At 37.6% G+C, this 26,502-nt stretch overlaps 1 protein-coding gene across 1 annotated transcript in view; it reads left to right on the top strand.

Moving 5' to 3' along the window:
* Nucleotides 1-26,502, top strand: part of LOC129514564 (PH domain leucine-rich repeat-containing protein phosphatase 1-like) — a 209,175-nt gene that overhangs the window by 110,806 nt on the left and 71,867 nt on the right. The window contains exons 3-4 of the mRNA XM_055333244.1: nucleotides 225-350; nucleotides 18,845-19,011. Of these exons, the coding sequence (XP_055189219.1) occupies nucleotides 225-350; nucleotides 18,845-19,011 (293 nt within the window). The remainder of the gene's footprint in view (nucleotides 1-224; nucleotides 351-18,844; nucleotides 19,012-26,502) is intronic.

The following is a 26,502-nucleotide window of genomic DNA, read 5'->3' as shown; positions in this document are numbered from 1 at the left end:
TGGGGAAATTTGAAGAAAATAAAACTCCCCGTTTTCGATTTCCTAGTAATTTAAATTTGTTGGTCAGACTTAGGAACTTAGTGTGTTTTAAGTATGAAGAGGAACATATATAGGGAAAGATGCAAATCCGTGCAGGCTCACTGGCCAAAGGTATTGGTTGGGCCAATGAACTATGTAACTGGTCTGCTTTCCTGCCTCATTTTTGTCTCTGTTTGTTTTTATAGGTAGAAGAAGTGAAAAAGCACCAGCACTGTTTAGCATTTAGCTCCTCTGGACCCCAAAGCCAGACCTACTACATTTGTTTTGATACATTCACAGAGTATTTAAGGTGGCTTCGACAAGTCTCCAAGGTAGGTGCTTACCCAAAAACACTGTTCAGCTTCTAGCTGGCTCAAGGGTTGCTTTCTGCTTTATTCAGTTCCATAATGTAGTATAATATATTTTTTTTTCAGATACTGCTAGTAGTTTGCAATTTTTAGTTTTGTAAAACTCGTTTGGACTGAAAAGTAGCCAATTAAAAATTTTTTAATTGTTTTCATTTGTTAGGTTTTGTTTATCCTAGGGGACAAAAAAGAATTCAGTGGGTAGACTGGCATTACTTTTTTAATGTTACAAATAAGGAACATAGGCTAAGAATATTTAAGGGACTAGCCCAGGGTAGGACAACTGTAAAACCACAAAATACCCAGAGAATTGTTAAAATTTCCCCTCTTCCTCTATTTTTTCATAGAAGTAGTTTAATCTGTGCCATCTCCTTTTCGCCTGTTCAATTTCTGCCTTTCGGATGGCTTAATTTCTTTTGACATCTTGATTATTTTGACCATTTTATAGTTCCCTAATTAAATAGGATCACCATGACCTATGAAATAGTATACCTCTGTGTGTGTGTGTGTGTGTGTGTGTAATGGAAGCCAGAATAACAGGATAAATAAGATAAATAAGTGTTGGTATTTCAAGTACTGTGTGTGAAGATGATTTTACATCACATTTATACAATTATGTGTAAAATGGGTGGATTGTAGTACTTTGTGCCTTGGTTTTGGGTGTGTTTATGAAACGATGAAACCTCTCTTGGGTATAGAAGCATTACTTTGGAATTTACTTTCATATTTTTGAATTCATAATCCAGTTTGCTATCCAAGTTCAATATGATTCAGACTGCTGTATGATGTAATTATTTATCAAACAAATGGAGAATAACTTTGCTTAACAGTTAATAGAAAATTTGAGAATAACATCTAGAAAGACTTTCTTGAAATACTGGCTGCCCTTGAATTATCAGGTAAAAACTGTGTTCTCGGGTGATGCCATACACTTAAGAACATTATTGGTTTCCCCTCCTTTCAGAGAGAAGCAATGGGCAGACTTTGGATTGATAGGACTTAGAAGATTCTCCTAACCGTGATGCAGAGTTAATGTGATATTAGAGGCTTTAAGTACATGTGTCTAGTTATTTTAAAATTACTTTGTGGTGGCAAATGCAAGGAGGCAAGTATTAAATAATACTGTGCTTTTATATTTAAATGTTTGCATGGGTTCAGGGCAGTAAGTCATCTGCCTATATTCTGCTTTTTGAAAGTAAAATGCCAAAATGTAGTCAGTGCATTACATTTCTATGTTGAAATGTTGATTTTTTAAAATAAACTTTTTATTTTGGAAGAATTTTCTATTTACAGAAAAGTTGTAAGCATGAAACAGTTTCCACATATCCCCACCCTATTTCCCAAACACCTTCTATTACCATGGTAGATTTGGCAAAACTAAGAAACCAATATTAACACATTACTCTGAACTAAACTCCAGGATTTATTTGGATTTTACTAGTTTTTCTTCTAATGTCTTCTTTCTGTCCTATGGTTTAATCCAGGATACCACATCACATTTGACTGTCATATCTCCTCTGTCTCCTCTGGTCTGTGACAGTTTTTCAGTCTTCTTGTGGTTCTTTTTTTTTTTTCTTTCTTTCTTTCTTTTTTTAATGACTTTGACAGTTTTGAGGAGTCTTGGTCAGTATTTTATAGAATGTCCTATATGGAGACATTTTGATCTTTTAAACCAAATGCAGTGTCATAGTCACCTGCTTTGCATTCTTTTTGGAACAAGTCAGAGGTATAAATACTTAAATATGGATAAAGATGTAAATAAACATAATTTATCAAGCTTACCAATGACAGGTTGTTTTGATTGAAACAACAAAAAGATTAATAGGTATTGAGTTTAATAGTCTTGTATATTAAACATCCACACAATTGATAAGTCACTCTTCTAAAGCTATCAAGCACTTATTAAGCACCTTCTGTACGTCAAGTATGTGTTTTATGTACTGGGATATAGCAAAGAACAAGTCTAATTCCCCTCTCTTGGGAGCACTTACATTGGGGAAACAGATGATAAATAAGTAAACAGACAAAACACCAAATAATCACTATATATACAAGTTATAATATATACAAGCTATAATACAAGTTATAATGACAGAGAATAATGGAGGAAGAGTAACTCTTCTGACTAGGGGACATTTAAACTGGAATGTCAGTGAAAGAAGTAGAAGTATCTAATTATTTGAAGATCTGGTGGCTGGAGTTTTCCAGGTAGAGAAGATAGTGTGAAAGTCCCAAGACTGGAACAAGGGATGTAAAGTCAGGGGTCTTCTGTTACAGAAGAGAATAAAGAACTGGCATTATATTATTGGCATAATGGCAAGCCACTCAAAGAGTTCTCTTCCAGAAAGTTACATGATCTGACATTACTATTGTGCGGAGGACAAGAAGAGAAGCAGGAGGGTCAGACTGGCAGGAGGCTCTTTGGTATATTCCAGGCAAGAAGTGAGAGGAGAAATGGAGAGAGGTGGATAGATGTGTTTTGGGATGTGTTTTGAAGATTGAGTGACAGGATTACTGATAATTACATATCAAGCATGAGGAAAAGGTCAGAATAAAAAATGGCTTCTAGGTTCTTGCTTTGAATGAGTAGGTAAATTGTAGCCTCAGTCAGAAACCATAGCACTAATTAGACTTTTTATATTGGCACCTTTAAACAATGGCAAAATAGTTTTTAACTTCAAAGAGTTTATTTCTAGAGAGGCAGAAGAGGTAGATTATGAAATGCCTCTTTAATGGGTTATGGAAATTGTTTATTTCTAACTTGCTGCTGGTGATTGTAAATGTCAAGTGTTAGCGTGGTTAGTACTTTTCGATGCTGCTAGTTTGCGAATATGACGTCTCCATGGTCTAGTAGGATAGTGGATCTGGAACAGGCCTCTCTCTCTCTCTGACTATTCAAACCACAGGCAGATTCATGCACCAGGCCACTCAGTAGGAGAAGGTGGGGGCTAGGGAGAGAAGTGACACAAGAGAAGGTGATGGTGGCAGGTGGAGGAGTGTTGGTGTGAGTTTCCTCTTCCCCTGATTATTGTATTGCCATTAGAAAGTATTTAACGTGTAATGTAGCTATATGCATAAGATCATTCACACGCATATATGTATACAAGACTGCAGCTTACATTTCACACAGGTGTGGGTGGGTGCTTCCAGGAGGGAATTTAAACTAATTACCTTAAATTACTAGAATTAATAATTAGTTAACTAGTAGCTGGCTGCTATTAGTGAGAATGTATTTGATTAGAACCTTAACCTCCTTTCCTTCAGAAAGGCTCTGAATGTTTGGAGAAACCAAATGTATGAGAGTAGAGAGTTCAGGTTTTAAACTAAGGCAGACATAGATCCTACCATTCACTGGCCCTGACACTGTCGAAGCTTCTAAGTTTTAGACCTTTTCATTTGGTAAAGGGAATAGTAATAGTTCTTACCTCCTAGGGCTTGTCAAATATGCATGATAGACTTATAACTGGCACAAAGAGGTTCTAACGGTGTATGCGTGTGTGTGTTTGAGAATGACCGAGTAAATAAATACATAAATAAAATAATTTTATGGCCATCATTCCTGCTGTTAATCACTGATTGGCCAAATGATCTTTTTAAAGCATTATCTGTTTTTATGTTTATTTTAAGCAGATAAAGACATATGCTTGGTTTATCTGAACAAAGGACCTTTTGCTATTCCTAACATAGCGGCCTTTTGGGGTAACATAATTAGAGATGTCAGACGTTGGGGAGAACGATTTCTTCCTGAAAAGTCAGGGATCAGGGATAGAGGGCAGAACATCTTACTAAATGCATATTTTAGATAACAGTGTCTTTCCTCTCTCTATTCTTAAAAACCAGATACACATTTCAAAAGTTTTTTAGAAGATGTTATGGTTAGTGAATTAAAGGAGAAACTGGTTGTAAGGGTCTGGTTGAAGAGGTTAGATATTATAGAAGAAATCCATATGAGAACCCCCTGTTTGGATGTGAATCACTTATAAAACAGCCATGCTCTTCTTTAAACTTCGTTTATTCAGGGTAGTCCTGTGACAATCTCTTTTTCTTTAATCCAGCATCCTGGGTGAGTAAGTTGGGGCTACTAGAAAAAGGAGGATGAGAAGCTGGATCCATTGGGGAGTATGTGCTTATGGGAAATTTGGAGTGGCCAGAGCTGATTCTCATAAGCCACTTGGACTTCCAATTTCCCTTTCCGTTGTCCTCTTCTTCCTCATGTCTTAGGCATTAGGAAGTTATACAGTATAGTCATTCAGGGTTACTGTGGAGATTTTCTTTTTAACACAACATTCACAGAATGGATTGTCTTTATATCCTAATGGTTTTTTCTCCTTTTTTGTGGTATCTTTTCATCTTTTTAAAATTTAAATTCAATTAATATATAATGTATTATTGGTTTCAGAAGTAGAGGTTAATGATTCATCAGTCTTCTATAAAACCCAGTGCTGGGGCTCGTGGGGGGCTCAGTTGCTTAAGTGTCTGCCTTCGACTTAGGTCATGATCTCAGGACCCTGGGATCAGCCCTGTGTCAGGCCCTCTGCTCAGCAGGGAGTCTGCTTCTCTCTCTCAAATAAATAAATAAAATCTAAAATAATAATAACACCCAGTGCTAATTATATCATGTGCCCTCCTTAATGCCTATCACCCACTTACCTCATCCCTCCAGCTCCTCCTCTCCAGTGACCCTCAGTTTGTTTCCTGTAGTTAAGAGTCTCTTATGGTTTGTCTCCCTCTCGGATTTTCTCCTTCTTCTGATTTTTTTGTCATTTTTTATTTTTTCCTCTCTTCCCCTATGATCCTCTGTTTTGTTTCTTTTTCTTTTCTTTTCTTTTCGTTTCTTTTCTTTTCTTTTCTTTTCTTTTCTTTCTTTCTTTCTTTCTTTCTTTCTTTCTTTCTTTCTTTCTTTCTTTCTTTCTTTCTTTTCTTTCTTTTCTTTCTTTTCTTTCTTTCTTGGTGGGCAGCAAAGCAAGGTTTATTGAGCAATAGCAAAGTGATAGTACCAAGCTTGGGAGGGGGGAGGGGGACACAAGAGGGTTGCCCTCTGTTTTGTTTCTTAAATTCCACATCTGAATTAAATCATACAATTGTCTTTCTCTGATTAACTAATTTCGTTTAGCATGATACCCTCTAGTTCCATCCACATTGTTGCAAATGACAAGATTTCATATTTTTTTTGATGGCTGAGTAGTTTTCCATTGTGTGTGTGTATATATATTCATATGTCATACCATCCTAATGTTTAAATGAGATTCATTTTGATAAGGATCTGAAAGTAAAACAACAGAAAGAAATATCTGAGTTTCTGATTTTTAATGACCATCTCCACCTCAGACTGAGTAGGACAAAAAGAACCAATTCCAATGATTTTTAAATTAAAATGAATGAGATAATTAATATAAAAGGAAAATCCTTTATTTTTATGCTTCTGGATCGTAGCTAAAAGAGAAGTGTTAATCTTCTAATTTGTTTCATTTGATTATGGGAAAATTTTTTTTTTAATTTTTATTTATTTATGATAGTCACACAGAGAGAGAGGCAGAGACACAGGCAGAGGGAGAAGCAGGCTCCATGCACCAGGAGCCCGACGTGGGATTCGATCCCGGGTCTCCAGGATCGCGCCCCGGGCCAAAGGCAGGCGCCAAACCGCTGCGCCACCCAGGGATCCCAGATTATGGGAAAATTTATAAAAAGTTAGATATGTTCTACCAAGATAGGTCTTTATATACTTATTTTTCTTTAAATTTATTCCTAGGACTTAGTATTGCTTGCAAAAATAATACACAAGGCAGTCTCTTTGGAGTTTTTGTTTTGGGTGGGTGTTAGTGGTAGATACTGTGAATGGAAGTAAACAGCTCCCTTGGGAGGATTACGATATTGATTATAAAGTCATCCCTAAAATATTAATGCATGACATGCTTTAAAAATCCAGTAAACATCCCAGTGTATGCAGTGTAAAAAAGGGCTCTGTTTGCTCAACACAGACCCATGTATTTAGTGTGTTTTCCAAATGGTGGGAGGAAGGTTGGGGGCAGGAGAAAATAGGAACTGCAGAAGATCTCCTGTCAAACACACGAATGACATTCTAAGAAATGCTGACCTTTATATCCATCTTTGTGGCCCACTTGTTGGAGTGCATTAGCTTCAGGCATTGATTAATCCTGTGAACTCTCTTCAGTTATTATTTATGGAAATCTATAGCCTAAGCATACTTAATTTTTTATTAAGCCTTAGTTACTTCTACAGCACTGTATTGTCCCACTTTAAAGTTTGTTTCTTTATTTCAAGGAAGATTTAAGATCACTGGGTATTATGCATGGATGTGTTTTTAATTTTGTATTATGGAAAATGTCAAATATTTAGTAGTGGATATAATAGTAGAGTAACAACCATATACCTGTGACCTAGCTTCTATAATCTTCAACACTGACCAGTTGTGTTACAGGTATATGTTCTATGGCCCATCATTACAAATTCACACCCCATTAGGAGCATAGCTTGTGCACGCGTCTCTATCTGTGTTGATCAGTGGTGTACATGTTGGCAGTTTCCAGTGGCTGTGGTCATCATAGTGGCACTCTGTCCTATCTTTCTTCCAGTATTAACTGTAGTATCTTAATTCTAGGCCTCTTGTGTTTTGTTTTGTTTTGTTTTGTTTCTTTAAGTCACTGCAGTGAACTTTGGTTGCCTGGATATATTGGGTTCACTCTTACTGTGCATAGTGTAGGCAAGTTAGGGCCACATTTCATGCTGAATTAAAGATCACACGAAATAGTGAATAGATATCACTATTTAAATAAGAACAAAGTATATGGTCAATCACAAATGAACTTTTGCTTTCAGGTGCTTTAAAAGTGTTTTATTGTCTAGATTTCACTCAAAGAATACTTCACTAATACTTGAGTCCAGTCATTCTAATGTAATAAGATTAAGGTTTCCAACACACAGATTTGTGTCATTAGAAATAGTTGCAAGGAATCCTGTAAGATTACTTAGTCATCTTTTACACATTGTTTGCTTCTTAGTTTGGCATGTAGATTAGGGAGTATGCTGCTTTTTGTCAGCATGATTTGAAACCTGTCTTTTAGGGATTGTGCTAACATTGGGATTATAATGGTAAGAGGCTTTACTCTCAGTATGTTTCTGCTAAGAAGTCCAGGCGTTTTATGTTTTGTTTTGATTTGTTTTGATGGAAACCCTCACTTAACATTTTATACCCATTTTTTAGGGAGAGAAGTAAGGGCCATTTGAGCAGGGACAGTCTAGCAGGTCTGTGGTAGAATCTTAAGTGAAGCAAGTGACAAGGATTTAGCTTATAATACATCACCCCATCCCAAGGAGATTGCTCTTATACCAAAGCTGTAGTGAAGATGTGAGAAGAAAATTGGAAATCCAGTATATGAGCTATTTGGGTACAGGAAGACTTCAAAGAAGTAATGGGCAAATTGAATTCTGAAGGATGAATAGGAGTTCACCACAAGGATGAGGGGAAGAGCATTTCAAGGAGAGATGTAAAGTATGTACAAAGGCACAGCTGGGTAAAATGTGAAAACATAGTCATATCACAGATGTCTGAGCAGCATGAGAAAGAAAACAAAAATAGAAGCTAGATAAAGTAAAAAAAGTACTGGCCAGTCTAGATTGTTTCCTGCTAGTTCCATGTCATTTCCTGGGGGAAATTTGTTTATTATAACTTACTTTACAGCATAGTAATGGATTCGTTATATAGAAATTCATGGTATGCAATCTTTTCTTATTATAGATATGAGCAACAGTTTATGAAATTAGGGAACTTAGGAATTCTTTGAATTTAAGCTAAAGATGAAATATTTTGGATTGCATTAAGTTTTGTTTTTGTAATACATAAAACTGATTAAGTTAGTAAAAATACTTAAAATGATCTCTTTGTGGTTATAATTATGCTTCATCTTATTTCCACATTGCTAATCCTGTCTGTTCTTTTTTTCCTGTGGCAGCTATTGGTTCTGAAATCCTAGTTAACATATTCCTAAAGAAGGGTTTTTTCCTTGAATTCTGAGTCATTTCAGTTTAAAGCCATTTAATTTTCTCCAAAGTTTTATAATCCAGTTTTATACAAGTAAAAAAAAAATACATTTGCTTCCCATACCCTAACAAAAGAGTCATACTTTTGTGAAACTGCTGGCTTGTACATTTATTGGGTTAAACTCATCCCCTGTGTCTCCGTCTTCCCTCCTCAGGTCTGTCACCCCCTCCCTGTTCTTCTGCAGCTTTGTTGGTGTTACTTCAGAGTTGCCCCGAGAGACATGGGGAGGGAAAGGAGAAGACTAATTCCGCCCTTTCTTTATGCTGGGCACTCTTCCAGACTCCACTTCTAGATTAGGATCTCAGCAAACGGAAGAGATGTGCTCCTCATGTGGGATTTATCTGTATATTGTTATTACTTTTAATAAAATTCATTCACCTTTTCAAGTGAGGGGCTTACAGCTGTGCTTAAAGTTACAACGTATTATTTTAAGATTGGAAAGGGCCCTTGTCACGTAGTCACCAAAAAGGTAGTATTACCTAGTGTAGTTTTCTGGAATAATTATCTTAACAATTATTTGGCATTTTCTTTGAAATTTCTTTAGTTTAACCTTAAATTGTAGCCATGATCAGTGCTTTTAGTTTAGAGACTTCAAATTCAAGATTCAAAAAGGACTTTCTGGAGTCCCAGACTTCCTTCCCTCCTAAAAACTGTCTCTAGTGTTTCAGACACCTGTAGTGTCTGCCCAGACAGTTCTTCCTTACCAGTGAGCTGAAGTCTGTATCCTGTGGCTTCAACCTGTTGATCCAGTTTTGCTCTCTGGTATAACATGAGCTAATTCTACTTCTTCCCCCGTTGGTAACTTCTGAATATGGAAGTTACCATGATTTCTCTGCCATCCCTCACCCCTTGACAGTCTGTTATCAGGAGGAGCATCCTTGGTAGTTCCGACAAGTCTCTCTGTCACATGGCTCCCAGATCCCTTCTTCAGCTTCCTTTCGGGTGTTACCTGGTTTATTGATACGCATACTTACAGATACCAGCTGGGGAGCACCATCATCTTCCTTTCTTCACACATTGTATCCAAAGTGAATTAGTTATTCATTCATAAGGTCAACACCAAAATAAAAAGAGCTTTTGTTTTTAATCCCCAACTCATTGATATATTTTGTTAACAAAGTTACTTAGCCCTTGAATTGATCTAGTAGTGACCACAATAATGCCAATAGAAATAACTAAATGTTTTGGTATCTTTTCTATGTACCAAGCACACTTCTAGGTGCTTTATAGCAGCCTTGTGAGGTAGGTACTCATTACAACTCTACGACCTCAGGCTTTACAACAGAAGATAGTAGTCACTCTGGAAGAGATACTGTCACATCTCCATTTTGCAGATGAGGGCACTCTATGGTATACGGTATCCAGCACTGTTTTATGCAAGAAGTTCTGCTACCAAAAAAAAAAAAAAAAAAAAGAAGTTCTGCTACCTTGCTCTTTTTTTCTTTAATTGTACTTCTGATGTTTTACAGTGGCCTGAGGGGACAAAACAAACCAAGACTCAAGTAACAACTGAAATTTACTGAAAATGTCAAAGGGAAGTACTTCATATATACAGTTGTCAGCAGAATCCAGGCAGCTCAGTGATAGAATAAAAGGTGGTTTGTCACAGTCAGTTGTGTGGGATATGCTGCTAGGGACAGGAGCGTCATCGATCTTCTTAAATGATGACCAAGACATGGTTAAGAAATCTGAGATGCTTTCTGAGTCATCTGAGGCAGATTAAATTGATAATCATTAATAAATTGATTTTCTTGTTGAGGGGACAGGCTGCTGTTGCCTAAGTCTTCAAAAACTTGTCAAGTATTGCCATATCATGAACTTAACATATATGATCAATCACATCTTTGTATCTAGCCATGTTAATATTATAGAGTTAAGTTATTTTAATCTGAGTATTTAGACCAATGTAAATATATATTTACATATCCTTATATATATGTCCTATATATATATATATATATATATATATATATACACTTAAGAGTTTAGTTTCCATTATATATATGCTTATCTTGAAAAATCTCAATATTTGTAACTCAGAGTATTGCATTTCCTGCAGCTGCTCTGAAGAGTTCTTCTACCCACTGGTTTGATTTATAATTTTATAAAATAAGGAATCGTGGAATAATTAGAAAAATATCAGTGACCTCTGTATATCTAAAATACTGGACCTTGTATATTAGATTTAGAGCTTAAAATACAAAGCCAAGTACCTTATTTCTAATAGTAGAATCTTTTAAGTATACATTTATATCACTTCTTTTACCAGAAAGTTAGAATTCAGGTTTTTTTTTTTTTTGTGGTTGGCTATCTTTCCCCTTCCCCATGTCAGGGAGATGCCACTTTCTCAGGTGGCCACTGTCTAAAGGGACTGTTTACACCCAGTTTGCCAATAAGGAAATGAGGAAGGAACTCTGAGTTCAGATTTGATCTCCACCCAAGCCAAGCTCTGTTTTTCTGTTGTTACTCAGAAACACAATGGGGTTTGTGTGTCTGGAGGGGAGATAACTGCCAGAGCAACACAGGAGTGATTCTGGGAGGCTGGTGGTGCCATCTCCTTGGAGTTTCTCACTGTTGCTTCTGCCAAGAAAGGTGGTGCCGGGTCTGCATTTCCAGTTGAGGCCATGCAAGGAGCTCCCTGGACAAATACCACAGTTGTGTCTGCTCTTGGTGGAGATGTGCAAGTCTCTGCCCAGGTGCCTGGGAATACCTGCCCATTCTGTTAAGGGAGAGGAATGTAGGTGCTGGAATTGTCACAGCATTGCCCTGAGATTTGTGTTCTCTGCTCTGTGTGCTCTCATCACACCATTGGTGTACCTTCTTGAATGACTGTTGTTTAGGTATCTGTGTCTCAAGAGACCAAGCTTTTGAAGACATAGAATGTGTCTCTCCAGGACCAAGTATAGTGCCTGGTTCACTGAGGCAAATGATAAACATGTGTTGAAAGATTCACTCATCCCCATCCATTCCCTTGGCAAAGAGAGACCTGGATGCTTAGGTGGTGCTCTTATTCTAAATTTCTCAGTATTGTTTTTTTCTATATTGTTATAGCCTGATGCTTTAACAGTGTTCTAACAAAATCGGCACCTTGCTTTGCTCCTATTAAGTATAGTAATTACTAATTATTAATGATTACCAATTAATTATTAATTAGTGGCTCCTATTCATGTATATATTGTAATTAATTTTATTTTATTTTATTTTTATTTATTTATTTATTTACGATAGTCATACAGAGAGAGAGAGAGGCAGAGACACAGGCAGAGGGAGAAGCAGGCTCCATGCACCGGGAGCTGACGTGGGATTCGATCCCGGGTCTCCAGGATCGCGCCCTGGGCCAAAGGCAGGCGCCAAACCGCTGCGCCACCCAGGGATCCCTGTAATTAATTTTATACTAAAGTTTTCTTCATCTGTTAAACAGATTTTATAAAATGGTAATGTTAGTACAGGATCAAGAGAGATGTCATTGCAAAAAGGTCTGGGGTCAATTGAAAGTATTCTTGTAGAAATGTATAGAATTTTTTTTTAAAGAAAATGATCACATGTTATAAGGCAGTGTTAATTTTAATTTTATTAAAATTGGAAACTTCATTTAGAAGGTATTAAAAAACTTGATAAGATGAAGTTGAAAATAAGTTGCTAGAATGCTTAGCTAAAAGATTAATAAACATTCTTCTAAATTCATATTCTTCTACCTCATGCCTTCCCAAAACATTTTTTAGGAGGTGAGAATTAAAACTAGGTCAGTTAAGAGGTTAAGAATTTTTTATAGAAGTCGAGTAAACTCCCCAGAGACTATCCCTGTAGCCAGGGCATAATTTCCCAAGCCACTGAAGGTTAGGCCAGAGTAATTAATGACTCATTATACTGGTGAACAGCAGTCTTTTGCTTTACACAAGCAGAATTACTCGTGCTATTTCAGCTGCTTTGACCAAGCCTTTCAGGGTCATTTTGCTTAATTTTTGAGCATCTTTGGCACATAATAAGGATAAATGCCACTTCATTAAAATATAGTGGTAGCAACAACAACAAAAAAAATCACTTGAATGTTTTTCTAAGCTTTCCCTTGCTAATAAAAGATGATTGCCCACAAAGTGAACATCAGGAGTAATGGGAATAATGTGGAGGACAGTTCTGTTGTAGGAGAAGATGATAATTTCAAAAGCATACCAAGGATAAGTTAGGATAGAGATATTTTTGGGTTAGAAATGCAACTCAGCTAGACTCAAAGTAGAGACTAGTTTTGACATAAGTGTCCTAAAAGCTTGCCAAGAAACAACTGAGCAAAGTGTTGAGCTGAGTAGCATGTTAGAAATATCTGGAAGCCCAGTAGGTAGTCTGAAAAGTTTGTTGATGTTCATATTATAATTTTTATATTTTACCCCATAGTGTTCTTTGGGGGAGATATTTTGAGATCCAAGTGAACTCCCTCTACCCCCCACCACACACACATATTTACAAGTAATTTGGAAAAAAGACAACCTGAGAAGGTGACTAGAATTCATGTCACTTTTATGTGTCTTCCGGAATGGGATTTCCCCTCCATGAACCTACATGTAGGTTGGTGATTAGTTCACCAACTCTTAAAGCCTTCAAAAGAAGTTTTGCTGTTAATCCAGACTAGCACTAATTTCCCTATCACAGTTATATTGAACTGATCTTCTAACACTTGAATCCCTTCATGTGTAGTTCATGTTCTGCCTTTGATTGAGCTTTATCTGTGTAACTGCTCAAGGTGGCGAGAGCAGTTGTCTCTGCTATCATCCTTTTTGTGTTACAAGTTTGTACTGCATGCAGCTGTGGATGCTGGTCAAGGGATACTGCGTCTGCAGAGCCTCTCCTGATTTTTTTTTTTAAATGAGAATATTATTTACAGCAGCTTGGTAAATTCAAAGGGTAGGTACTGTCTATTCCACTTTAGTGTTGAGGGAGCAGAAGGATAGATGGATGGAGTGACTTATCCAGAGCCACATGGCTAGGAAGTGATAGAGTTGTTTGTACACCCTGATTGTTAAGACTGTGCTCTTTCTCCTGCACGTCAAGTTGCTTGGGTTTCAACTTTGGTCTTCCGCTGTCTTGATGTTGGGAAGTATAATAGGTGTACAGTAGCTTTTGCCAAAAGGATTGCATATTCTAACTGTGAGGTCCTTCCTATAACAAAGAGTTGAGGCAGTTTCTGCACGTGCTTTTTTCTTTTACTTTTCCCCCAACTTTCTATAACTTTTAAAACTTGTCCTGTAACCTTTTAAGATTCAATTCGGTGCTTACCAGGTGGCATCACCGCTGCCCAGGAGGACAAGCAGTGTAGACAGGACTGGGCAGAGTCCATGATGTCAAGGAACGGTGCCCCCCTGGGGCTTCACCCTTCCCTGGAGTCTGTAGGCAGCAGGTACTTTCTGCTTTTCTCAAGGGGGACGGTCTTCTGTACTGCCTTCCTGAGCCTTAAGCTCATCCTAGGGATGACATCTGATCATCTTTGCTGTGGCCTAAGGGGTTCTGTTATTATTTTGTCACAGAAGTTATAAGTACAAGCCCTTCTGCAAACTCAGGTTCTGCTGTGCTTGAACTGTGTGACCATGGATGTGCCCTGTGACTCAGCTTACCCTTCATCTTTGAAATGGGGATAAGTCATTGCTACACTGAGTTGTTGTGAAAATTAAATATGATGGCTAAAGCGGTTGGAAGAGGGCCTTCCACAAGTGAAGCACCCCCTAAATGTTAGCTGGAATTATTGTTATTCCTACTACTTTAAAAAAAAAAAGTTAGAGTAATAAAAGACTACTTGCCCTGAGGTGTAGCTAGGTGGCTTTTTGATTTATTTTTATTACTTATTTAGGTCTTTCCTGTGAAGGATCTTAGTTTTAATAGGTGCTATGTATGTGGGTCACAGCTTCTTTGGGCAGTCCAGCTGCTAGTTTTTTCATTTGGGATTTGAGCAAAACCTCTTTGAGGCGTATCCTTAGGTGCCCAGGCTGGTCTGGGTGGAAGTGCTTCAGGCTCCCTTTGTCACAGGGACTGGGTAGCGGTGCAACTCATGGTAGCTTTTGTGGCCACCTTAGCAGCTTTCTGCCCTGCTGCCAGCATTTCTGCTCTTGCTGTAGCTGTTGTAGCTCTGCCACGACTCCTCCCCCCCCCCCCGCCCCGCCCCTGCTCTTTCTCATTGTATCCTTGTTAATGTGGTTTCTTCCCTGTTTCCAGCAGCAACAGCTCGCGGTCCAGAACGAGGAAAGGAATCAAATACCACTTGACATTTAATCATTATCTTTCAGTTGTTCAAAGAGAGTATTTAGTGTGATGCTTCCATCAAAATAGTATTTGTCCTCTTGAAAGTAGTCTCTGTGTGAAAGAATATACTAGGTGGGTCAGATGCAAGCTGGTGAGAAAGAAAGGGCTGTAAAGTAGTCCAGTGGCCATTCTTCTGGCAAATACTTTTTCGAGGGTCATCAAGTACTGAGCAGGGGGTATAATTAGTGAACAAAATAGGCAAAAATCCCTGACCTTATGGAGCTTACAGTCTAGAGACAGAGATTTTCAGAGCCTTTCCATGCTTCCCATTTTGTTCACATTAAAAGCCAGAGTGTTTGCAGTGATCTAAAAGGCCCTGCCAGATCTGCTGTGCACCCTGTGCACCCCTACCCCTTACCTTTCTGATCTCATTACAGATCCCCTTACCTTATGGTCTCCATGATGTTCCTTGAACGTGCCAGGCACACCCCTTTCTAGGGCCTGTACACTTGCTACTTCCTCTGCCTGGAGTGTTCCTCTAGACACATCAGTTCAGTGTCTTCTTCATATCCTTAGTGTCTAAATGTCACCTTTTCAGGGGAGCCCACCCTGACCAACCTATTTAAATATAACCTACCCACAGTTCCAACAATCCTGACCCCCTTTTCCTTGCTCTATTTTTTCCATAGTGTTTGCCAGTTTTTAACATATAATTTACTTATGTATGATATCTAAGTTTAATGGAGGCAAGTATCTTAATTTTGTTCACTGAAGCATACCAAGTACTTACCAAGATCAGTAACTGGCGCATAGTAGGTATTCAATAAACATGTTGAGTGAATGAAAATGAAAAGTACTCCGGAAAAATTATGAAGTGGTATATTAGTTTACAAATTAACAAAACCGGGATCCCTGGGTGGCGCAGCGGTTTGGTGCCTGCCTTTGGCCCAGGGCGCGATCCTGGAGACCCGGGATCGAATCCCACGTCGGGCTCCCGGTGCATGGAGCCTGCTTCTCCCTCTGCCTATGTCTCTGCCTCTCTCTCTCTCTCTTTGTGTGACTATCATAAATCAATAAAAAAAAAGAAAACAAACAAATTAACAAAACCTTGGTGACTTTAAAACAACAGAACTTTATGCAGAAGTCCAAAATCAAAGTGTTGGCACGACCATACCCCTCAGAAGGTTCTAGGGGAGAATCCATTCCTTGCCTCTTCCAGCTTCTGGTGGCTCTAAACATTCTTTAGCTGGTGGCCTGTATTTCTCTGGTCTCTGCCCTCATGTGGTCACATAGACTTCTCTTCTTCTGTGTCTCCCTTAAACTCCTTCTGCCTCTCCCTTAATAAGGATACACATAATCATACTTAGGGCCCACCTGCATAATCCAGGATGAGCACCTTCTCTCAAGATCCTTAAGAAATGCTTCTTGTCATATAAGGTAATATTCACTCTTGCCATGTAAGATAATATTTATAGACTCCAGGGATTAGGATGTGGAAATCTGTGGTTTTGTCTATATCAAATCCTTTTTGGGGCCATGATTCAGTGCACTACAGTGGGTTTAAGGGGGTCCTTGGAAGAGTTGTTGTCCCTGGTGTACCACCTAGTAGAACACTGAATGCAAGGAAAGCCAGAAGGCTACTCTCATCCATTTTCTTCTTTAACTGAAATTTTCATTGAAATTACACTTTTTTAAAAATTAAACACACAGAAGAGCACAAAGAATAATATTACAGTTTCCATGTACTTGTCTTCCCCAGTTGTTAATGTGTTCCCATAGTTCTTCATATCTTCCACTGTCCTCTTATAAGGAAATAATCATTACAGATAAATTCCAAATCTCCTATCTTCTCGTTCCTATTTCCTTTTCCTTCCTTATCCATCTAGAAGCAGTCACTATCGTTAATTTGGCGTGTGACCAATGTATGGTTTATGCAGTTAATAGTTACTGCTTCATAACTATTTATACATGTTATATGGAGTCTTGTGTGTTTGTGTTTTCTCCCTCTCTCCTGGCTTCACAATATATAAATCTCAGAGAAGGCCTCTGGTTAGCCTAGCTTATTAGTACCTGTTGGATCAGTCTGTGGGTTCAGTAGATGGGGTATTCTGGTTGCTGAAGCCTGGAGAATATGCCTACCCCTATGGCCAGAGGGTCAGCATGCTTTGTTCTTGGGATCTCAGGTGTTGGAAGGATTGCTATAGGAATATATGGAAAAAGGATTTGAGGTAGACAAAAACACAGATTTCCACTTGAGTTTTAAGTTTGAGCTTGAACATTAGGTCCTCTGGGAAGCCTTCCTTGACTTCCTAGATCATACTCTGTGTCCTTGTACTTCTGATTATTGTAACCATTATTATGTAGTACCTTAAGTCCTCTCTCCTTCTCTTGAAGTGTGTTCACTCAGGGTGGAGACTGTGCTGCCTTGTTTACTGTTGTACTGTAGGAGATAGAAGGCCTGGCACACCATTGTGTGCTCAACATCTGTGCACCCGCGCTTCCTGTGAACAGGTTCCTGTGAGTGTTTGCACCTGCCTTTCAGGCACATTACATTCCTCAAGGCTCTTCTCACATCTTTTGGTGTATGTGGGTGATTTGGCCCTATTTGGGATTCCCTCCCTCCCTCCCTTCCTTCCTTTCTTCTGTGGTAAACAATTTCTTCTTTTTCTTTTTTAATAGTGAAAATTCAAGAAAAGATATGGTTGCTAAGCAAACTCAGACTTGCTCTGTAAAGTCTTTTGAATTGAGCCCTGCCAAGCTGTTTTTACCCCACTCTCCCCTTAGCTCTATATGTGCACAGTAATTTCCTTCTAACCTCAAATATGCTATCAGCAGAATAGTTTTTATGCAAATTTACTTCTGAATACCTTTTTAGTGTCAGGAGAATTTGGATTTCAGTAGATGTAAGATGTGAATCATTCTATTTGGCAGTACTGCTAATACTAATAGCGATAGTACTAGCAGTCACTGTGTATTGAATGCTGTTTCTGTGCCGTCTTGTAGATGTCACCCTTACACCTGTTACACAGATGTGAAAACTGGAGCTTGTGGGGGCTCTGTGATTGGTTCAGGTTCTCTCAGCTCCTACTTGGGGGAACTGGAATGTAAAGTTGCACATGGACCCCAGAGTCGCACTCCTGAAGACCATGCCCTACTGCTTTCTGTAACTGGGAAAGAAAAAGCTGGAGTTTGGTAATAGAAGAGGACATCAGATTGATCATAGTTAAGGAGTGATGTTTCTACCATAAAGCTTTGGTAAAAATAAAGAGCATGAGGGAGAATCAACCCAGAGCTTAGAACAGAATTCCCATAGAATTCTCATGGCCTCTCTGAGGAGAGAAGCCAAGGTGTGTGTCAGAGGGACTGAAGCCACATACAGAGGCATAAAGTGGCACCACATGACCTGAAATATGGGAGAAAGCATTTGAGAAATACAGATCATCCAGTGCTCTGTCTCTAGCATGCTAGTTGGTCTTTGGCCCTGGGACTCTCACCACAATAAGTCATTCAACCATGAAGGCTTTGACTATGTGGATAAATGATCAGACAGAAAATAAATTTTCCTTAGAATACTTGCATGAAGCAAAGCACAATAAATTTGTCAGCATCTCACTGAAGCTTTGTGCGAGAGATAACCCGAGAAGTTGAGAGCAAGCAGGCAATGGAATCTGATCATATGCTACCATTACTATTAAAGATGTGTACAAGGCCATGGATACTACTTTTATTTGTGCTGTTTTAAATCTGTATATTCAAGGGCTTTGATAGATTCCATCTAGACCTTAGTGTCTATCTCTTAACCCAGTATTTATTCTAGAGTCTTGTATTATTTAGCTCTGAATTCTCTTACCATGAATGTTTTCAGGAACTTAACCCACGGTTGGAGGAGATTACTGGTATCACTGAACCTGATAGGATAATCTGTGCTTTTTGTAACCTGTCTCCTATACCAGGTTACTCTAAGTGCCTCCCAGGCAGGGACACTGTTTTCCGCTTTTATGGTACCTGACTCAATTCTATAGTAAGTAAATACTCTACTGGTTTATATTTGGACTACTAGTGGCACTTGTATAATATGTCTGTGTTCTCAATGGGGTCATTATATTTCCATCCATAGAGGGCATCTGTAGGATAAATGGAGGGTATTAAAATCAGGCTGGGTTTTATCCCCCTCCAGGTTGCATCACAGCGCATTAGCTCAGTGGACCTCTCATGTTGTAGCCTGGAGCATCTGCCTGCCAACCTCTTCTACAGCCAAGACCTCACTCATCTCAACTTAAAACAAAACTTCCTAAGGCAAAATCCCTGCCTGCCAACTGCCAGGGGGCTCAACGAACTGCAAAGGTGAGCATACAGAAATGGGTAGCTTCTGATTGTTTCTTGAATATTCTGGCTTAAAAAGCTAAAAAAGCGTGTAACTTTCTCTTTCAGAGGGCAGAGTAATAGGATTTTATGAAAGTAAGGATATTATCAATTCCATCTGAATTTTTTTCAAGGTCCCTGCCTTTGAAATAAATGATTTATGATATTCATTAACTGGATAGATTTATGTAAGAAGAAGATTTCTCTTGAAAACACTTGATCTACAAATGAATCTGTGTGTGATATCTGTTACTTCTGAACTACAGATTAAACTATTACTTTTGAAAGTTATAAAAAGTACATTTTTTTTTTCTGTGAAAAAACATTTCCCTACCAGTTTAAGAATTAAGGTTTAAATCCACTAATACCAGATCATCTGGGTGATTAGCGTGTAGGTTTCAAGAGTTAACTGTTAGATGAAAACAGTCTGCTTTATAACTGGAGAGAAGGGACTTTATTTGCATGTACCTAAAACAGATTTAAGAATTTACTATATTCATTTACTTTTTAGAGCAACAATCATTCTTGATTCTGTGGTAAATTAAGCCTCTTATATATTTGTTGCAGATATATAAGACTATAACCTCAGAAGACTGTAACTCTTAAATAAACAATGAATTGTTCATTTGTTCTAAATGGCAGATAATGATCTGAGATTAAACTATGGTAACACCATCGTGATTATGTGTTCATGGTTTTTAATATTCAGGAAGAATAACCCAGTATGTGTTTATTATAAAGTTTGTGCTATGTGTAATTGGAAAAGAGGAGACTGTTCTAATGGTCTTTTCAGACAAATGTGAATAGTCTTCTTTGATACTATACCAAAACTTGACAAGTGGTCATTTCGTAAATGTTGATTCCAGCATTGAATCTAAAACCCTGTTGTTAAACCTTAAAAAATTCTTTTACATTAGCTTCTGTTGATCTTTCTTGCACTTTGATTGGGTCCTTGCCCATGCATCATTTTGCTGCATTAATTATTGGTCATTTGGGAAATACTGGTTCATTAGATAATGGAGATATTCCAAATGTTAACGCATTTTATTGTGCAATTTTAAGATACCACAGTTGTTAATACCACCACTGATCTCATCAGAAAAATCTTTAAGTATTGGGAAGTTCTCAAGTTCACGGTGGAAGTAAGTTTTCCAAAATTTTGATTTTCATTTGGAAGCTGTCCTTGGCAACAAATACCGTCAGTTGTTTTTCCTGAAATGACCTTCTCACTTCATTGTAGAGAAAATGTCTGCCAAATACCCAAGTCTGAATAATGAATATGTCAGTTGTTCTTTCACATAAAAGTGATATTCCATGAATTATTGACTAGTTTGGCTCACGGCTCAGATAATCATACAAGTGTTTTCTTTGAGATAACCATCATATTTTAGTATACAGCAGAGGTGCTTTTGTGTACTTCCCATTTTGTATCCCAGAAAATAAAAAAGATGTATTCAGGGGTCAAGATGTAATACAAATAACTTTGTTACATTGTGAAGGACATTTCTAAGTAAAACTAGCATTACAAATTACTATTTTTAGATTTATTTTTAACTGAAATATAGTTGACATAGATTTGTTTCAGGTGTACAGTGTAGTAATTTGACAATTACAAAATGCTCACCACAAGATAGCCTCTGCCACTGTACAAACTATACACTATTATAGTATTATTGACTGTATTTCCTGTGCTGCATACAAGTAATTTTAAAGAGTATTTTTGCTGTGATTACCTGAAGAAAAGAATATGGTGAAAACAGACCGTTGGGTGCTGCACTTATTTGGTTATTTAGGCAGTAAGAACTCCAAGAAGGATATTGTACTCAAGCACTTCCCAACTTTTTCCCTGTAGCAAATGGGTACAATGAGAGGAAACCACAGTGAAATCCTTGAACTTCAGTTTTTATGTGCCCTATGTGTTGATAATAATAATTTTACTGACACTACCATAATAAAGTTACTATGATTTTTCTGCCTAAGTATTAATTATATCATGATTCAGTCTGTTTTTGTTTTTTTGGGTTTTTTTTTCAGTCTGTTTTTGAAGTTTAAAATGATTTTGAAATATTTTTGTGTATTTTTTTTAAAGGTTTAGTTCATTTATTTGAGAGAGAGCGCAAAAGTAGAGTAGGGGAGAGAGAAAAAAAGAGGGTGGGGAAGGAGGGAGAGAGAATCTGAAGGAGACTACCTGCTGAGCTCTGAGCCTGACACAGGCTCTGATTCCAAGACCCTAAGATCATGACCTGAGCCAAAATCAAGAGTAGGACAGTCAACTGAGCCACCCAGATGCCTCTTGTATAGCCTCTTGTAAGCCTGATAGCAGTGCAGGCTTCTGCATTTCCACTACAGAACTTCAAGAACTTGATATCCTAATATTGAATACTAAGACATCAGCAAAGGGGCATTAGAATTCATTCAAACCAAAGCTCTCATTTTAGAGATGAGTGAATGGAGAACATAAATGTCAAATTCAGATTAATAGTTACCTGCTGTGAGGCAGTGTAGGGGGGTCAGATTGGGGAATGATCTGAAGAGGGTTTCAACCATATCCATCATATTTATTTCTTTAAAAAAATTAGAAGCAGGGATCCCTAGGTGGCGCAGCGGTTTGGCGCCTGCCTTTGACCCAGGGCGCGATCCTGGAGACCCGGGATCGAATCCCACGTCGGGCTCCCAGTGCATGGAGCCTGCTTCTCCCTCTGCCTGTGTCTCTGCCTCTCTCTCTCTCTCTGTGTGACTATCATAAATAAATAAAAAAAAATTTAAAAAAAAAAAATTAGAAGCAAATATGGCAAATAGTAATACTTGAAAAAGCTAAATAATGGATATTTGGATGATCATTATTTTTTTTTTGTATTTCTCTATTTGCATGTTACATGATAATTTCAAATTTTTTTTTAATTTCAAAATTTAAAACCTAGACATAAAATCAAAATGCTTCTCATTCCATAAGGAAATACGATGCTCCCAAAGAGCCAGCATTTGTGAACTAAACAAATAAATACCCAGGTGAAAGGATATTTGGGACATTGCCCTGCTTGTTTTTTAGTTCTTTCAGAGCTTTCTGATTGGCTTTCTGTATCTGTGGATCCTACATCTGTAAATTTCTTTTTAATTCTCCCCCTTCTCCTGTGCTCCTCATCCCTCAGCATATGGCCTCTCCACCAGCTGTTGGAGGAAGCACTTCTCTGCTCTCACCTGGATCTGGCAGGAGCTTTGTGTCATTCTCCTGCTCTAATACACCCTCTCTCGTTTTCTTAGAAGTCTGCTATTTTGTACATTCCTTGGTTTTGTTTTATAGTTTAAAATTTAAACTTCTTTTTCCATCAGAATAACATCCTATGTAGATTTTTAAAAAAATCTTAACAAACAACAAGACTTAAAATAAGATATATGTGCATGGAACTCCAGCCCATCCTTAAACCCCAGCCCTGCCCCAACCACTTTTGAGTCTTTTGGCTCTTTTTTGCTATTTTCCTCCACCTTCAAAAGGACTCTGGATGTATTGCTATTTTAGGTTGGTGGGTTTTATTTTTTTTGTTGTTTTGTTTTGTTTTGTTTGTTATTGGACATTATATATTGACTTAGTATGGAAGGTGAAGATTTAACTCTTTGACATTGTCACACCATCTGCACAAACTGCTGCTCCTCCTGTTCCCTCAGTGGATTCCTGTCAGTTTGTCCTTATTGTGAGTGTGGAGCTGTGGGCCACATTTAAGGCACTTAAATGCAGTGATTATATTTTCTCTCTTGTGCTGACTGGAGAGTAATCTCTCACTTGTGTACTTTTTTTCTCTAGTCTTCTAAGTTTTCTGACAGAACTCTAACATTCTTCTTGACACCTTTTTCTCGGACACTTCTTTCCTCCCAGAATTAGGGTAGCTACCTGCCCTGTAAGCCTGCTGCACAGCTGGCGTCCTCAAATGACCTTCTGTCATTTTCCTGGTGGTTCTCATCTGCTCTGTGTTGGACCTGGAGTTTGCTGACATCTAGTAACTTGAAGAAAGACTTACTTTACTTCCTCTTTTTAATGGAATACCTTCCTGAGAAAAGAGACATGGGAGACCAATTTATAAGACACTTTGCATATCTGAAAATATTTTTCTCTCCCACTTGGATGGTTACCTTGGCTGGCTTCTAGGTAGGAAAACATGTACCCTTAGAATTTTGAAGCCAGTGTACCCTTATGATCTAGGGGCTATAGTTGCTATTAAAAAGTGTTATGCTATTCTGATTCCTCTCCTTGTAGGTGATCTTTTTTCCTCTTTTGTTTACTTGTTTGTTTTAAACAACCTCCAGAAGATTTTAGGATCTTCTTTTTATGGCACTCTTAATTTCATCCATTATGAGGGACAGTCAATCTGAAAAAATTATGTCCTTCAGTTCTGGAAAACTTTCCCATTCTGTTTTTTGATCGTTTTCTTCCCCATCTTGGTTTTCTCTTGTCTTCCCCTGAATTCCTGTTAGTTAGGTGGGACCTCCTTCTTTATCCTCTAATTCTGTAATTTTCCTATCTCTTTGCCTTAATGCCCTATTTCTTGACAGATGTTCTCTACTTTATCTTAACCCTTCTGAAGTTCTGCTGTCTTTATTTTTCAATAGCTCTTTCTTGTTTTTTTTTTAATTTGTGTGCATTTTAATAGCATTCTCATCTTTTTTTCATGGGTGCATGTCTTCTGTTTCTGAGGAAATTAAAGTTATGTCCTTCTTGCACTGTTTTTCCCCCCTGTTTGTGTAGGTGTCTGACTGTTGTGTTAGAAAGGTAACTATTTGGTGGCTCTTTGCTCTCTGTTCCTATTTAATGGTAAGTCACTGAAGTGAGTTGGGTACCGTGATATGTGGGCAGGACTTTTCCACCATATAGCTTCCCTATCATGGCTATCAGGGGTGAGCTCGTGGTTTCACTGGGGGAACTTCCAGAGACAATATCTGTGGATCTTTTGCCTAAGGCATGTCAGTTTTACTTGGAGGAATCCTTTGGTCTTCTCTGTGGGCAATGCATGCCAAGATTCAGAGGCAGAGTGATTGGAAGACAGCTGGAATCTCAAGGTATAGTGTGTGGATTTTTAATTGTTCCCTGTTTTCAGAACAGTGTTTTCTACTCTGCCTGAGGTCTTTGAGCCAGAGACTCTCCGGTTCAGTTTCTTCCAGGGAACAAACTGTCTTCTGCTGGAGCTGGGAAGAGGATCTGGGGTCTAATTCTTCCTTGTATGACCTCATGAAGTCTTTTTGTAGAAGTATAACAAAAACATAGAAAAGGCAGAAGTATAAGTGCACAATATGGTGGGTTTCCACTAAGTAAACACATCCATGTGACCAGTACCTGTATGAGAAATAGAATATCTAGCACCCCAGAAGCCTTCCTGTGCTCTCCTCTAAGTACCCCAAAGATAATCACTATCCTAACTTTTAACACCATAAATGAGTTTTTCCTGTTTTTGTACTTGATATAAATGGGTAGGTAGTATGTAGTGTTGTTCAACTTCTTTCATTTATGGTTTTTTTTTTTTTTTTTTTTTTAAGAAAAGCAAACAAAGCATATGAAGGTACACATTACTAGTTTGTACTTTATTGGGTACAGTATAAAGCCATGTCTTTCACTTAAGGTGGAAGATTTTACAGTTTTACACTGCAACAAAGGTTTCTGTTTTCTTTCTGTTGCTTTATGCCTGGGGGAGATGGAATGAGGGAACTTGGTTTGTGGGGGGCTTCTGAGCAACTGGTGAAGCTGCTGTTGTGTTGCCCTTTGGAAAACAAATGGGCTTTAGGCCAGTTTTTTTTTTCTACCATTTATTACTATCCACATTGTCCAAGAAATGTTTTATTGCAAAGTTCTCAAAGTAATGAATCTGTAAGTATGTAATACACATACACGCACTTTGTGCTATATTATAAGTTATATATTTTAAACTAACAGACTCCAAAAAAATTAATGTAGCTTTTATATTCCGATAAAATTAATATACATTTGAGATATGCCATATATTAGTTGCTTATTTTTATTCATGCATTTAAGGAATTTGTGCTAATTTCGAGTGTGTGTTTCATTGTGAATATGTTAGAGAGGTACCAGAGGGGGACTTATTTTGTTTTTACCTAAGTTTCAAGGAATGAATTTTTAGATTACAAAGTTAGGGTAGATATCCAGGGAGTAACTTTAAGTACAGTGCATTTATAACAGGTAGGAGTTCTGTGACTTTTTGTCTTAACCACATATCCCCTTAATTTTTCTTCCTATTGGAAATTCTTGCCTTAAATAAATGAGCTGTTTTACAGAACATTTACGTTGGTATTTCCAGCAGCATTCTAAATCTGGAAAGATGGCATGCTGATGTACACACATAGGCCAGCAGTTTCAGAGGCAAAACATTGTTCTTGGAACGACCACTGTTTGTTTTTCCTTTATTGGCATTGGAACTCTTCAAGTTAGTTTTCAAAATATAGAGGAGAGGCAAAATCAGAGTGATTTTTGGTGGTTTAATGGTTTCTTTCCTGATGATGTATGTCACTATTAATTATGCATTATTTACCTCTATTTTATTAATAGATATAGTACTTTACTTACAGTAGCCACATCTCCATTTAGATGACCCAGATGGTATTAGTACTAAGATTATTATTATTTGCAATGGAGAATTTTAAAAAATAAAATATAATAAACTTCTTTGTAAAGTCATGAAGAGGATGACCTTTTTGCTGGTTTAAGTTCAAGGAATATAACTTTCCTTCCCATGTCTTAATTTTATTGTTTTTAATACTGTACTAAAGCAGTATGAACTTGTGCAAAATTAAATTAGGGTTCAAACATATTACTGTACTGATAAATCTAGCTCTTTTAAAATTACCATTTATTAAGGTTTTGTGGGTAATAATACTGCATTAAGGGATCTAGAGCTTGTAAGGGATGACAGATCAGAGAGTTCTTTTATGGTAATAGCACAGTGTTTCAAAGAGCAAGCTCAAAAGCAATTTGATGTTAATAATTTGTATGCACCTGTTTCTGGTAGCTTTGTCCATGGTACTTGGAAAGTTTGCTACTTCATTTAAACTTAAATATCCTCATCTTAGATAATTTTAATTTATTAATCACTTCTGCCTATCACCTTTATAGATACGCCTATGTTTTAATATTTGACAAATTGGTAATAATTAAAACATACTTAAATTGCTTAATTCTGTATTTTGAAAATTAGACAAAGTATATAATAATCACTCTCTTAAATACAAATTGATTATGTTTCAGTTGTTTTGATGGCTGGTGGTTGTCTGTCACTTCCACCCATTAATAAGGGAAGCAAATCTGATTTCCAGCTCTTGCTATTTTTAGGTGAGTTGGTATAGAGAAACAAATTTAGCACAGCTAGAGGGGCCCAGCAAGTTCTAGGAATGGAGTTGCTTTTTTCAGTAGGAGGATTATTAACTTTAATTTCAGTAGAAGTTGGGGTTTCAAATTATTTGGTAAATCATGTATCT

The sequence above is a fragment of the Nyctereutes procyonoides genome, unplaced genomic scaffold, assembly GCF_905146905.1.
Source record: "Nyctereutes procyonoides isolate TBG_1078 unplaced genomic scaffold, NYPRO_anot_genome, whole genome shotgun sequence".
Lineage (NCBI taxonomy): Eukaryota > Metazoa > Chordata > Mammalia > Carnivora > Canidae > Nyctereutes > Nyctereutes procyonoides.
Note: the sequence above shows the minus strand (reverse complement) of the source record. Positions and strands in the feature narration are given on the sequence as shown.